Genomic DNA, 15,243 nt, shown 5'->3' on the forward strand with positions numbered 1-15,243 from the left:
TTTTTGAAAACGTAACTGTAAATACAACTTGCAAATCAATTGGTTTATATAAACCTGTCTGTGAAAACCTGGTTAAAGTTTCATAATCTAATAATGAGATTAGGGCATCAAAGTTTGATTACACATTGATTTTATTCTTTGACATGATCTTATTCAGTCAACATTAAATATATCAAGGTTATGTTTTCACAGACTGGGTCAAGCATTTGATGTATTGGTTGTTAAATTATAACTTTGGTCATGTGTATATCTTCACAGATAGATGCTGAAGAAACAATCTTAAATGACACAATCTTCAGTGAAGTCACTATCACACCAGTTCATCTATAAATACTGTGAAGAAGTCAAACAAGCAGCTGCTGTCACAACACATTCAACTACTCTACTATTCTGATCCACTGTTGTAATGATGGAGTGTGTTAAAGAGGAGACTGATCCTGAATCATTCACAAAAACACCTGAATATACTGAACATCAAAGAGGTTTGTGTTTTATCTCAATGACTGATAAAGTGTCGTATATGAAGATATTTTCTTGTTTCTTTCTAAAGGCCAGTTCAGACATCCAACAGACACGTCAAATCCAAGGATCAAGGAGGGTTTGGGCTTCCTAATTTAAAAAAATATTATTGGGCGGCTAATCTAAAACTTTAGCGTGGTGGAGAAAGATCAGTTTAATGGAGCCAGATAAGCCAGAATGGTGAGCAATAGAGGAAACTCATAAGTCCAGATTTTCCTGTATACGTTATAGTTCCGGGGGTAAAAATGATCCCAGAAATTAAAACAGTGATTACAAAAAATATAAATTTTTAATTATACAAATAATATATAAATTTTTTTGTTTCCTTCCCATCTATACATTAATGATGTGTTTTGGGAGATATGAAGTATTTTTGTAACTGTTTACCACTAAATTCCTCAACTACACCATTAGCTTGCCTGTTAAATATCACATTTTCACATAAATTATGATCTAAATTTGATTTAAATTGTTTTTAGATATTGATCTAGATGTTATGTGCAAAATTTTGAGCTTTAATGGAGGTTTCTTTTTTTTATTTATTTCATGCTTTGTTCACATGTTTTGACATGTTACTATGTTTATTTTAGATATGATGCAAGTAAAAGAGGAAAATCAAGAACACACTGAATTGAAGGAGGAGCATCAACACCACATCATAACTGAAGAAAATTCATTCAGCCCCTCACAAACTGAAGAGAAATCACCTCAAGAAAGAGCTGAAGCTAAAAAACCTTTTGCTTGCCATCTTTGTGATAAGAGTTACACACAAAGAGCGCCGCTAAAGAATCACATAAGGATTCACACCGGTGAGAGGCCTTACGCATGCTCCTACTGTGACAAGACTTTTGGTCAAAAAAGACAGCTTAATTTTCACGTAACGGTTCACACTGGCGTGAGGCCGTTCACCTGCCCTCAGTGTGATAAGAGTTTCAAAACCAAGGTAAGTCTAGAATATCACATACGAATTCACACTGGAGAGAAACCTTTCACGTGCCCTCAGTGTGGTAAGAGTTTCACACAAAGAGGAAGTCTCACAACTCACATGCTGTTTCACGCGAATGAAAGGCCGTTTAAGTGCGATCATTGCAAAAGTAAGTTTGTTTCGGCATCTCAGCTAAAACAGCACCTAAAGACTCATACAGCTGTAACACCGTTTCTGTGTTCTGTTTGTGGGAAGAGTTATCAATCACTCAAACAAGTGAAAACACACCAGAAGAGGCATGCGGGTGTAAAGTGCTCTGTGTGTGGACATTTGTTTTTGGGACCCAAAGAGCTGGAGCAGCACCAGAAGAGTCATACTGGAGAAAACCCCTAAAAGTGTTCACATTGTGTAAAGAGTTTTATTGAGTCTGTGACGCTGATCAAACACAAGTGACTGTATACTGGAGAGAAGCTGCACCGCTGTCATTCATGTTGGAGAAGTTTCAGACGATCACACAGCTGCAAATTCACAAAGAAAAGCGCTGTCTGTAAAGAGTTAACAAAGATCAACTTCAGTCTTCAGGTCCAAGCACATGATGTGAAATAGAGATAAACTTTATTATTGAATTACTTCAAAATATATTAATTTTAATGTGCTGAAATTTGATAGCTCAATTTGTAGATCATTGTGTAAACAGTGCAAAAGGTCATGAGTTCGGTCCCAAGAACACACATCCAGATGAAATGATAGCTTTAATATATTGTGTACTTTGTGTAATGTGTAATGTACTTGTTTTTGAATAAAAGTGTCAGCCAAATGCATTAAAATGTAAATGTGTTTTCAGGATTTATTCTTTTTCCTCTTGGAGTAGAAGAACTGCTAGATTTGCACTCATTGGGGGTACTACTATAAATATTATACTTTAATTACACATTTATTTTAATTAAAGTTTTAAATGGTTATTTTAAAATATCCAGCCATTATATTTAGGGGTGCAATGAATCTTAGCCTAGGCTGTAAAGGATCCATTCGTTCTATCCTTAGCAGCACGGAGAAATGAGGACGCATTTTAAGGCTTGATTTTAAGCATCCTTCGAATTGGGACAGCCTATAGCAGGGCTATTAAAATCTTACCCTGGAGGGCCGGAGCACTGCATAGTTTAGCGCCAACCCTGATCAAGCACACCTGAGCAAGCTAATCAAGGTCTTCATGATCACTATATCACAGGTGGTTAAGTTTGATTAGGGTTGAAGCTAAACTATGCAGTGCTCCGGTCCTCCAGGGTAAGATTTTAATAGCCCTGGCCTATAGGGACAGCCTTGCTATCCTTATGATGCAATCAGTTAGAATATGTCCTTAGAAGGTTGCGACCTTCGGATTGGGACATAGCTATACAGACTTTGTGTCTTCCGTATTGTTTTCACAAAACCTTTGCTCTCTAGAAACCATGTCAGTTTCTGTTAAAAGTTCAAATATTAGCATAATAAACACTGAATTAATACAAACATCTAAAATTAAATAAAAGACATGCATCAGGAAAATTGGTTATGTTGGACAATAAATTTATAACTGCTTGATAGTAAACTTCAAGGACCTGGGAAGTTTTTGACAATATACATACATAGATACCGGTCATTGAAAGTGCTTGAATCTATTTTATGCAAAAAGTTTACTGGAAAAAATCCATATTATTTCCTGTGTAGTGTAGGATAATATCATACAAATTCTAGACTTTTTAAGCACACGTTAAACTGTTTGTTTAAAATGCTTATAGCTTCTGTATGCAAATCTTGATTCATATCAAAATGCTTTTTTTGCATAGTTGTGTTTGACACATGAAAACGTCTCGGGTTACGTATGTAACTGTTGTTCCCTGAGAAGGGAACGAGACGCTGCGTCTCCCTTGCTATACTTCCTGCGTCCCTGTAACGCCGTCTTTGGCAATATTTCAGATAGCGATATACTTCCTGGCTCCCACGTCACCCTGTCTTTGTCGTTAAGCCTCACCATTGGTTGAATTTGATATACACATTCAAACGCACTTACCCCTGGAGGCGTCCCCAAAGTGTCACCGCAGTGACGCAGCGCGAGTTCCCTCGAAAGGGAACTGTAACAATGTATCTGAAAAGGTTAAACAATGTAACCTTACTCTCACTTAAAATGTGTCCCCACATTTAGTCCTTGAATTTGAGGGTATTGGACCTGAAAAGTCCTTGAAAGGTTCTTGAATTTGAAGTTAACTAAGGTGTGGGAACCCTGACCAACATATAAAATTAAATAAATTACATGCATCAGGAAAATTGGGAATGTTGGACAATAAATATATAACTGCTTGATAGTAAACACTTTACGCAGTATTGTCTTGTATTAATGTCCGTTTAAACAAGAATGTTGGAGAAAATTTATTTCTTATTACATTTTTAAATATTTTATGTTACCATTTATGAATGTATAATCCTTGGTTTAGATTTATGAATGTATAATCATTTGCTTAGAGTCATATTGTCTTAAAAGCTACTCAGAAAAACTGCAAAGGACAAATAGTGCATAGAATGTTCTTTTGTTATCATATGACCTTTGGTTACTGCACCATCAAGCTGCATCATCAAGTTACTATCTTGTTTTTGGTAGAATGTAGTCAATCCTATTTTTCTAGACTTAGCAAAATGTGTGATGTTGTTACAATTGTGAAAGTCTGTGAGGTTCGACCTTCGGAATGAACCAAGTGAACCAGTGATTAAAACCTAAATAAATACAGTCCGCAGAGAAGCTCAAGTTGAGAGACAGTTTGAGTGTATCTTGATGAGACATCTCAATCTGGGTTCTCCCTGCAGAATATTATACACCCCATTCGTGGCTTGAGTGTGTCTTATTTTGGTTAAGGTTCATAAGTATTTTAAACCTGACAAAGACTGTAAACAGAAAAATGTTATGTATAAAACAGCCACCGTCTCCAAAATTATTCAGTTATGACAGACACAGCAATGTATCATGTTTTATAAGATCATCATGTTTGTAGTGTGTTCCAGGAGATTAAAACCTACAATATATATTTCAGACCTAGTGGAGTAATAGTAACTATATATATATATATATATATATATATATATATATATATATATATATATATATATATATAGTTGCATAAAATGGAATACTCAATAAAACTACCTCAAATTTGCACTAATGGTTGGATTCCAGCATTAATTAATGATATTTAATTTATTTATCTTGCATTTCAAATTTTTTTATAATAGATTGAAATGAGGACTTTTATTTTGCTTCTTGGAGCCTGTCGTTCGGTGACGTCATCAGAGGTGCGCTGCAGCTCGTCTGTCGGTTGAGGGAAGATTGAGGTGTTTGATTTGAGGTAAATAAAACGATACAAAATATGGCTTGATTTTTTTTTTTAACAAATGTGCTCCAGCAACTTAAATATGATGGAAACAAAGTTAAAAAGTATTACAATATTACTTAAAGTTATAATGTAATACAGTAAAGAATTATTTTATTGTATAATTGTGAAGCCAACATTTATACAATTACAAGGCAAAGAAATTTACCTTACCTTTCAAGTCATTAAGATATATATGTTTCATAAAATCTGTTTCTCTCAAATTGGTTTTCTTTCATTAATTTTAAGAAATATACATGCTCCTCTTTACAGCGGCTGTCACAACACATTCAACTACTCTTCTATTCGGATCCACTGTTGTAATGATGGAGTGTGTTAAAGAGGAGACTGATCCTGAATCATTCACAATAACACCTCAACATACTCAACAACAAAGAGGTTTGTGTTTCATCGTAATGAATGATAAAGAGCATAGTTTTTGACTCTATAGTTTAAAAGTCATTAAAGCTGTACAATATTATAATGAGGAATTTGATTTAAATAATTATAAAATCTCATCTGCTCATCTCATCTATAAAATCATCATCTACATCTGATGAAGTTGGACTGAATTTAATTTTAATAGACCAGACATGATTATAATCTATTTTGCATTTGAGGTTAAATTAAGATTTAATTTTTGTTAATTTAATTTCATATTAATTTGTTTGTTTTAGGCCTGATGAGAGTGAAAGAGGCAGGTCAACAACAAAATGAAATGGATAATGAACATCAACACCACAATTTCATAAGTAAAGAAAATTGCTCACAAAATGATAAGGATTTATCTCAAGAAAGATCAGAAGCTAAAGTCTTCTTTACATGCCATCCTTATAGTGAGACATTTTCACAAAAAGGACATTTAAATGTTGACATAAAGACTCAAACAGGAGAAATGCCTCAGTGTGAAAAGACTTGCACAAGTAAAAGCCACCTTGAGGATCATTTGGTAAATCGCACTGGTGAGTGGCCCTTCACCTGCCCTCATTGTGATAAGTGTTTTAAACGAGGAAGTAACCTTAATGCTCACATAAAGACTCACACTGAAGAAAAGCCACACAGCTGCCTTCAGTGTGGTAAGTGTTTTACACAAGTAAGACATCTTAATGTCCACATAAGGACTCACACCGAAGAAAGGCCATACACATGCCCTCAGTGTGATAAGGGTTTTTTCCGAAAAACACATCTTGATTATCACATAAAAACTCACACCGGAGAAAGGCCATATGCCTGCTCGCAATGTAAGAAGACTTTCATAGGTAAACAATACCTTACAGAACATATATTAACTTATGCATGTAAACATAAAATAAGTAAGACTGACCACAAGCCTTTCTCTTGCCCTCAATGTGGAAAGCGATTTACACAAAGACAAGCTCTTAATGTTCACATGAGGAGTCACAGTGGTGATAAGACTTACACCTGTCCTCATTGTGGGAAGATTTTTACGTCAAAAACAAATGTAGAGAAACACATACGCATTCACACTGGAGAGAAACCTTTTAGGTGCCCTCAGTGTGATAAGAGCTTTAGACAACAAGGGGGTCTTAAGTATCACATACGAATTCATACAGGTGAGAAGCCTTACTCATGCCATCTGTGTGATAAGAGTTACACACATGCACAAAGTCTCAAAACTCATATGCTGTTTCACTTGAACTTAAAGCCAATCGGCTGGGAGAGACCTGGAGCGGGACTTACTGGAGAAAAACCCTAAAAGTGCTCATATTGTTTTACACAATTCGTTTACAGGATCACAGAGAAAAGCGCTGTCTGCAAAGAGTGAATGAGTTGGGATCAATTTTAGGCATATGATATGAAATCCAAATTAACCATAAGATGTACTCACTCCCAAAAGATTCATTTCAGTGCATTAGTAATAAAGTTTGTAATTGTTCATGAAAATGTTTTTCGGAAATAATGTTTTTCTACTAGGATTTTTTGTTAACCCCTAGGGAGTCAGATGACATTGGCTTAACTTAGAACTCTCTTCTATACGTTACATTATTACTACTCTCACTAATAAGGTTTAATCTTAACCGCTGGATTCTGCTACTTATGTTGTTCACCGATTTTTCAGTTTTCTCCTGCTTTTTAATGTAAAGCTGCTTTGAAACAATTAAACAATTATGAAAAGCACTACCGTACTTTCCGGACTATAAACCGCTCCGGACTATAAGCCGCATCATTCAAAATGCGTCATTAAGACAAAATTACATAAATCACAGTGGACTATTTTATTTCACAAAATCCAAGCCGAAGAACAAACATTTTATCTGGAAAGACAAGTTATTCAACTAAACAATAGCAGACAGAACAGCAGGCTGGATAGATGTCTGTACGTTAAAGTAATTTTATCAGTTATTTAAACGATAAACCATAGCATACAGAACTTACCTGGAAGGTTGAATAGGCTAAATTAACCGAACAAGCCAACTAGCGTGCAGTTCGCAGACTTGTCATTCCACATCACTGAATCCATTGAATTAAATAAATACAGAAGCAGAATATGGCGGACTCTTGCGGCTGTAGATGGTAATGTTGTCTCTTGCCTCATAAATGTCAAAATTTATTCATACTGACTTACAAGGTGCACCTGACTATAAGTCGCAGCACCAGCCAAGTTATGAAAAAAACCCGGCGCTTATAGACAGAGAAATATGGTATATAAATGAAATTCAATTGAATTGAATTGTGGGATAAGTCTTTTGGGTTATCAGCTGAGATCAATAATTTTTTTACTTGCAGATAGTATTTTCATTTATATGATGTTCATTTGACCAAGACAACCACCTTTTGTGTTTACTTTATTATTTGTAGATGATAGTTTCTGATGTTGTGTGCTTTTCACAATTGAATATAATAAATAAGCAGACTTTTATATTGATTTTCGGAGACTGTGGTGTGTTAACATCAAATATAAAAAATGTTTGGGTTAATTTAACCTAACGGCTGGGTTTGAGATGAGTGGTACCCGGTGGGGTCTTCTGCTGTTGTAGCCCATCCCCCTCAAGGTTGTGCGTGTTGTGGCTTCACAAATGCTTTGCTGCATACCTCGGTTGTAATGAGTGGTTATTTCAGTCAAAGTTGCTCTTCTATCAGCTTGAATCAGTCGGCCCATTCTCCTCTGACCTCTAGCATTCACAAGTCATTTTCGCCCACATGACTGCCGCAAACTGGATGCTTTTTTCCTTTTCACACTATTCTTTGTAAACCCTATAATGGTTGTGCATGAAAATCTCAGTAACTGAGCAGATTGTGAAATACTCAGACTGGCCCGTCTGGCACCAACAACCATGCCAAGCTCAAAATTGCTTTAATCACTTTTCTTTCCCATTATGACATTCATTTTGGAGTTCAGGAGATTGTCTTGACCAGGACCACACCCCTAAATGCATTGAAGCAACTGCCATGTGATTGGTTGATTAGATAATTGCATTAATGAGAAATTGAACAGATGTTCCTAATAATCCTTTAGCTGAGTGTATGTTGTATATATATGAATGTAGGTAACTACACTGTTGATGGTACCCACTGACTTCCATAGTATTTGTTTCTCCTACTAGTCAATGGGTCAACAGTGTGTTTACCATCATTTATCAACATATCATCCTGTTTTCAAATGTTTTGACATGTTACTATGTTCATTTTAGACCTAATGGAAATAAAGGAGGAAGGTCGAGAACACATTGAAGTGAAAGATGAACATCAACACCACAGTTTCATAACTGAAGAAAATTCATTCGGCTCCTCACAAACTGATGAGAAATCACCTCAAGAAAGAGCTGAAGCCAAAACATCATTTCCTTGCCATCTTTGTGGTGAGACATTTTTTAAAAAAAAGCAGCTAACATATCACATTAAGATGCATATGGGTAATAGACCGTACACCTGCCCTCAGTGTGGAAAAAGTTTCCCTTTCAAAACAAGTCTTGAGCGCCACATACGAGTTCACACTGGAGAGAAACCTTTTAAATGCCCTCACTGTGATAAGAGTTTTACAGAACAAGGAACGCTTAGGTATCACATCCGACTTCATACAGGTGAGAGGCCTTATTCATGCCATCTGTGTGATAAGAGTTACACACAGGCACAAGGTCTTAAATTTCATCTGCAGTTTCACTTAAACGAAAGGCCGTTTAGTTGCGATCAGTGCGGTAAAAAGTTTATATCAGCGACACTGCTGAAGAGACACATGAAGATTCATACAGATGAGAGGCCGTATGTGTGTTCTGTTTGCGGGAAGAGTTTTCGAACATTTACCAATGTTAAAGTGCACCAGAAGACGCACGGAGGTGTGAAAGACCACGTGTGCTCTGTGTGTGGAAAAGACTTTCTGGAAGCTGGAGACCTGGAGCAACACAAAAAGATTCATACTGAAGAAAACACCTAAAAGTGTTTAAATGTGTAAAGAGTTTTATTGAGTCTGTGACGCTGATAAAACACAAGTGACTGTATACTTGAAGATTGGAGTAATGTCTCCAAAGTATTGGGGACATGTCAAAAATGTCTGTTTATCTAAAATACAATAACTTTTTATTTATAAAAATATTTACAGCAATGATGGGATATATGGAGCAAGACAAAATATATCTGTATTTTTATGCTTTGTTTAGTGTTCTAGGTAATTTATATTAATATTTTAAATGCTACAGTTTAAAATTGTCTTGTTAATGTGTTGATTAGTATGAATATGAGTGATGTGGCTCTTCTTGTCATATGTGTTTGCATTTTTTTACACTTGTTATTTTTATTGAACAATTTACAGTAATATAAATACTAAAGCAGTGTATCCACTGTCCGAAACAACAACAAAAAATAACACAAAATTTGATAATTTAAAGAGAAAATAAATACATTGTTGCTAGGAGGGAAACAATGTTATATAAAAAGATGAAAATAATTAAATGCCTGTAAAATCTGACAGGCTTTGTGTTTTTTTTTTTTTTTTTTAGGATATATTAGTTCAACATAGTGCATTATTTCTTCTTTAAATACTGTAAAGCATGGTTTTCAACCAGATAATTTAAATTTATGTATGTGGAATTTATTAATATGTGTTTGCATTACAAGCGAGCAGTGTGTCCCCTTTAATTTAATTAACTATGGTTTTACTACAGTTAAAACTGTAAAACTGTAGTAAAACCATGGTAACCACAAATTAACCATGGTTTTGACAACTATTGTTTTCAAAAACCATAGTTAAACCATAGCTAGTGTAGTAAAACCATAGTTTTGCTGATAGTAATTAACCAAAAAAAAAACCATGGTTGTTACACTTTTACCACAATAAAACCATTGGTTAATTTTCGTAAGGGTCAAAACTCAATGCTTCATCGATGTACCTAAGTTCAGTGTATATGCAAGAGTTTAGATTAAATAGTGTAATGGTACGAGAAATGTGATGTATTTAACTTGAAATATATTTACGTTTTGTGTTTTTGTAAATATATATTTATTAATTTGGATTCATTGTACACAGGGTGAATAAAGAGACTTTTATTTTGCTTCACGGAGCATGTTGTGTGGTGACGTCATATCCAATACGCTGCCGCTCGCTCGTATGTGTGAGGGAAGGTTGAGATGTTTCTGTGAGGTAAAACGATACAAAATATGGTTTTATTTTTAACGAAATGAACTCCAGCAACTTCTAGATATTACTGAAACGGTATTAAATACCCTTACGAAAATTAACTATGTTTTTTTATGTTAAAATTATAATTTTTTTACTGATCGTTCTTTTGTACTACAGCCAATAGCCTATTCTCAAAATACAAAGTGATGAACACAAAGTATTTTCTGGACCGTTTTTAAAGCTAAGATTTGTGCCCTTTGTTGTTTTCATGTCATACAAATTATGACCCTGTTATATTTTAACAGCAATCATCCACATGCAGACAAAACACAAGTCTCTGATGTACTTACATTTCCAATGCACAGAAACCTATCAACAACTCTACTATTCTGATCCACTGTTGTAATGATGGAGTGTGTTAAAGAGGAGACTGATCCTGAATCATTCACAATAACATCTCAACATACTGAACAACAGAGAGGTTCGTGTCTAATCTTCATTTATCATTAAAGCGGCAGAAGTTTTCCCATATCTGAGAACGGTATAAATTGACATTTACATCATGTTCCCTTTCTTAGATGATCATCACTTAAAGAGCACATATTTAGCAAAATCCAATTTTTGGACATAAATGTGTGTACAACAGTACAATAAAAACAGTCCACCCATTCAGTCTCATTAGACATGTTGTTTTGATTCTGTTAATGTGACGTCACACTGATAACGCTTACCATCTCTTTTGGTGAGGGAGTGAGGAGCTGTAGCTCATTTGCATTTAACCCATTCCACCCCAAGCTGGGTTTTTTGTCACAAAATGCCTTTCAGAAAGTTCTCTTTTATAAATATATAAGCATACAATATATTAAATGAAGGAACAGACCCTCTGCTTTCAAACAAACAAATACATAGAAATAAAGAAAATAAATTAAAATAAAAACTTTTATTTGTTCTCTTTTTATCACCTCTGAAAATATTATTAAATATTATTATATATAAATTATATATTAAAAAAAATTGAGCAAAAGGCTGAAATAATAGCTTTTTTGTTACCTTTTGTTAGAGATCAGATTTAGAATGATGCTCAAAACAAAGGAATTATAGATTACTGTAAAATCTCGCCAGGGACGCATTATTGGCAGGAAAAGGTTTCTCTTTATTGATGAGATAACTCAAGCGATATTGCTTAAATATTGGTTAAAATAAATAAATAAAATGAAATAAAAATAAACACAATATTTTGACATGTTACTGTTTATTTTAGACCTCATGGAAATAAAGGAGGAAGATGAAGAACACGAAGTGAAGGATGTACATCAACACCACAGTTTCATAACTGAAGAAAATTCATTCAGCTCCTCAGAAACTGTTGAGAAATCATCTCAAGAAAGAGCTGAAGCTAAAAAAACTTTTGCTTGCCATCTTTGTGATAAGAGTTACACAAATAAAGGCAACCTAACGTATCACATAAGGATTCACACTGGCGAAAGGCCTCATGCATGCCCCCACTGTGAGAAGACTTTCATAAAAAAAAGTCAGCTTAATTCTCACATAGGGGCTCACACTGGTGTAGGGCTGTTCACCTGCCCTCAGTGTGATAAGATTTTTACAGCAAAATCAAATCTAGAGAATCACATACGAATTCACACCGGAGAGAAACCTTTCACTTGCCCTCACTGTGATAAGAGTTTTACACAAAAAGGAGGTCTTCAGACTCACATACGAATTCATACAGGTGAGAAGCCTTACTCATGCAAACAGTGTGATAAGAGTTTCACACAAGCAGAAAGTCTTAGATATCATATGATGTTTCATTCAAATGAAAGGCCGTTTAGCTGCAATCAATGCGATATGAAGTTTTTTTTGGCATCTCTGCTAAACAGGCACCTAAAGACACATTCAGATCAGAGGTTGTATGTGTGTCCCGTTTGTGGGAAGAGTTTTCCATCGCTTAAAAACTTAAAAGCACACCAGAAGAGTTATGCGGGTATAAAGTGCCTTTTGTGTGGAACTGTGTGTCTGGGACCCAAAGAGCTGGAGCAGCACCTGAAGATTCATACTGGAGAAAACCGCTAAAAGTGTTCACATTGTGTAAAGAGTTTTATTGAATCTGTGACGCTGATAAAACACAAGTGACTGTATACTGGAGAGAAGCTGCATCGCTGTCATTCATGTTGGAGAAGTTTCAGATGATCACACAGCTGCAGACTCACAGAGAAAAGCGCCGTCTGTAAAGAGTTAACAAAGATCAACTTCAGTCTTCAGGTCCAAACACATGATGTAAAATGCAGATAAACCTCATGACTGAAGTATACTTCCAAATATATTACTTTTAATGTATTACCTCAAGTGCTAAAATGTATGATTATTTGTTCATGAATATGATTTTTCATGTTGAAGTGGCAGTACTATAAAAGTTGCATTTATAAGGTGGCGTTTATCAAGGCCGTAACCACGGGGGGACCAAAACATTCAGGGCTGTATGTATCAATACATACCGGATAAACATACAACATTTAAGTGTATTTACTATAGCTAAGGTGGCGGGTCTCTGAGTATAATCTCATAAGAGCTTCATCTTTTCACTAATGTATATGTACATGAAATTTTTCTCTATGACGATGATTACAAAACTGCCAACATTTGTTTTTTAAGACATGCAATGTGCGGCTGTGCAGAAGGAATCGTGAATGAACCTACTGTGTGTGTTTACGGTTTAATTATTTTATATAATTTATTATTAGTATATATCATACTACAACCAAACTGCATATTCAAATTTTACTAATCAGAACTACTTCTAAAACAAAATATAAAAATATTGAAGGGTGTGCACTTGGAGATTTGCAATTGGTTGTTGTATTTAAATAAATAATGAGTTGAGTTTTAGAAAGGATTATAGAGGCTATTTTGGAAATGTTTTATTATAAATATAATTGTTTTATATGATTGTGTTATATTATTCAGTTTACAGGTTTTTTACAGACGCTAGGGTACATTTCTCAATACTTAGGTCACTTTTGCAAAACTCTTCACACAGTTCTCCTAACCAATTTTCAGCTTGGTAAAGCAGTTCATTTCACATTCACAATGCACTACTACAACTACCAAAACACTTTATTCAGGTCTCAAATCATTCTTCCAGAACACTAGCAAACACACTTTGTCACCCACAAAACAATGACCTAAAAACACTAACAACATGTAGCATTATACAATGTTCTCTTGTGTAAAACAAGCACACGTTTCTGTTTATAATTTACTGCAATATGTGTTACTGGAATGAAACATGATGCATAATTTGTCAATATTTTGTGTCATTTATTTATTTTAATTTTAATAGTAATTCCAAATACAAGAATTTTTATACACACCATCCACTGATACAGATACAATAGTAATGTTTTTATAGCATTTAATTTTAAGATTTAAAATATATTTCATTAAAATATTACTGTAGAAATGTAACAAATTGCTGTCTTATTCAGTTTTGTATTATGTTATTGTTTTGAACATAAGTTTAACAGATTTGAAAACAGTTTGTAAGCATGTGCAAATTGGCCTGTATGTATAAAGAGTTTTGGCAGGGTCTGAGTAAGAAAAGAATTCATGAACTTTGAGCGATGTAGTTATTGAATGCATTTTGTGCCAAAGCAATGACAATTGATCCTCAGTTTATCCCATATAGACTTCTGTTGTGCTCACTGTGTGAAGAGTTTTGCAAAAGTGACCTAACTATTGAGAAATGTGTCTAAGCGTCTGTAAAAAAACTGTAATAATGGGTTAGATTTTCTGATTTATATTCTGAAGATTTTTTAAGTTAGCGTTAAATACTGTTGATGAGACTTTATGTACACACATCGGCACACTTGGAGTTGTTCTGTTTGTCTGGCGCAGAGAGGTTATTTTCGTTTTACACGTCCATATTTTGGCACTCTTAGAAACCTTCATGTGCTGTTTCTCATTTTATTACGCCAACACAACAAATTATGTGATAGGCTTCTGCTTCACACAGAAAGCGCAGACATGGAGCCCTATTAAAATTCAAAAATTGGGGTGGACATGTAGCCTATGTTTAAGCAAAATGGAAATCTACTCTGGGCTTTATACTAGGGCTGGGCAAAATAATAGTTTTTTCGATTAATATATATTTTTTTAAACGTCGATTCAAAATCGATTCTTTTTTTATGAAATAACCTGATCCTGTTTGATTAAGGAATGTGACTGTTCTGACTTTTTTCCGCATACATTTTTCATCTTGCATCAAAATTGTATTGTATTTAACATGAAAATTAGAGATGGGTTCTGTTTTAATGTACCCAAGTGTACCTAAAATAAAAGAGTTTAATATACAGGTTTGTGGCTCTTAATTTCTTTTTATTAATTACCCACTTGTAAAGTTATGTTCACTGTTCTTTTTTATAAATATAGTATTTGTATTAAATCTATATTCATTGAGTCAAATTGAGAATCAAGCATAAAAATCGATCCGAGAATCGGAATAGAAAGGAGAATCGATTTGATAGCTTGTGAATCGAAATCGAATCTATCTGAAACATCGGAATCGATACCCAGCCCTACTTCATACAACTGCACTGGAGCAGTAAACTAGATCAGGATACTTCTTGATTTAGTTTTATACAGGTGTTCCCTGGCTCTTATGAGTTATTTTTCTTAAATTAGTCTGCTTTGTGTTTGTTTTTAAATGCAACAAGCAAATAATCAAAAAAAGACAGATGTGATGTTTTGCCATATTTTTCTCAAATACTTTTCTATGTTGTCATTTATGATATCACTTGCATTAAGGCTACAATATCGTTTTCACAAAGTTT

At 34.5% G+C, this 15,243-nt stretch overlaps 2 protein-coding genes and 1 long non-coding RNA gene across 5 annotated transcripts in view; all 3 read left to right on the plus strand.

Moving 5' to 3' along the window:
- Nucleotides 1–2,252, plus strand: part of LOC135743807 (uncharacterized) — a 112,841-nt gene extending 110,589 nt beyond the window's left edge. Inside the window, exons 2-3 of one of the 2 annotated variants that reach the window (XR_010530584.1) lie at nt 259–482; nt 1,110–2,252. The gene's annotated coding sequence lies outside the window, so the exon portion shown is untranslated. The other variant, XR_010530586.1, reaches the window with a different exon arrangement.
- Nucleotides 2,253–5,122: 2,870 nt separating this feature from the next.
- LOC135743810 (uncharacterized) lies at nt 5,123–10,330 on the plus strand. 2 transcript variants are annotated; one of them, XM_065261673.1, is made up of 3 exons: nt 5,123–5,238; nt 5,517–5,915; nt 8,493–10,330. In XM_065261673.1, the coding sequence occupies exons 1-3, from the start codon at nt 5,163–5,165 to the stop codon at nt 9,230–9,232; spliced, it is 1,215 nt and encodes a 404-aa protein (XP_065117745.1). In that variant the 5' UTR covers nt 5,123–5,162; the 3' UTR covers nt 9,233–10,330. The 2 variants fall into 2 exon arrangements, with proteins under 2 accessions (XP_065117745.1, XP_073669218.1); XM_073813117.1 differs by having other exon boundaries at nt 5,517–5,801.
- Nucleotides 10,331–10,343: 13 nt separating this feature from the next.
- LOC141281381 (uncharacterized) lies at nt 10,344–14,708 on the plus strand. Its single transcript, XR_012335678.1, has 3 exons — nt 10,344–10,435; nt 10,720–10,895; nt 11,676–14,708. It is a non-coding gene; the product is annotated as an uncharacterized lncRNA (long non-coding RNA).
- The last annotated feature ends 535 nt before the right edge of the window (nt 14,709–15,243 follow it).

Source organism: Paramisgurnus dabryanus, chromosome 2, assembly GCF_030506205.2.
Source record: "Paramisgurnus dabryanus chromosome 2, PD_genome_1.1, whole genome shotgun sequence".
Taxonomy (NCBI): Eukaryota; Metazoa; Chordata; class Actinopteri; order Cypriniformes; family Cobitidae; genus Paramisgurnus; species Paramisgurnus dabryanus.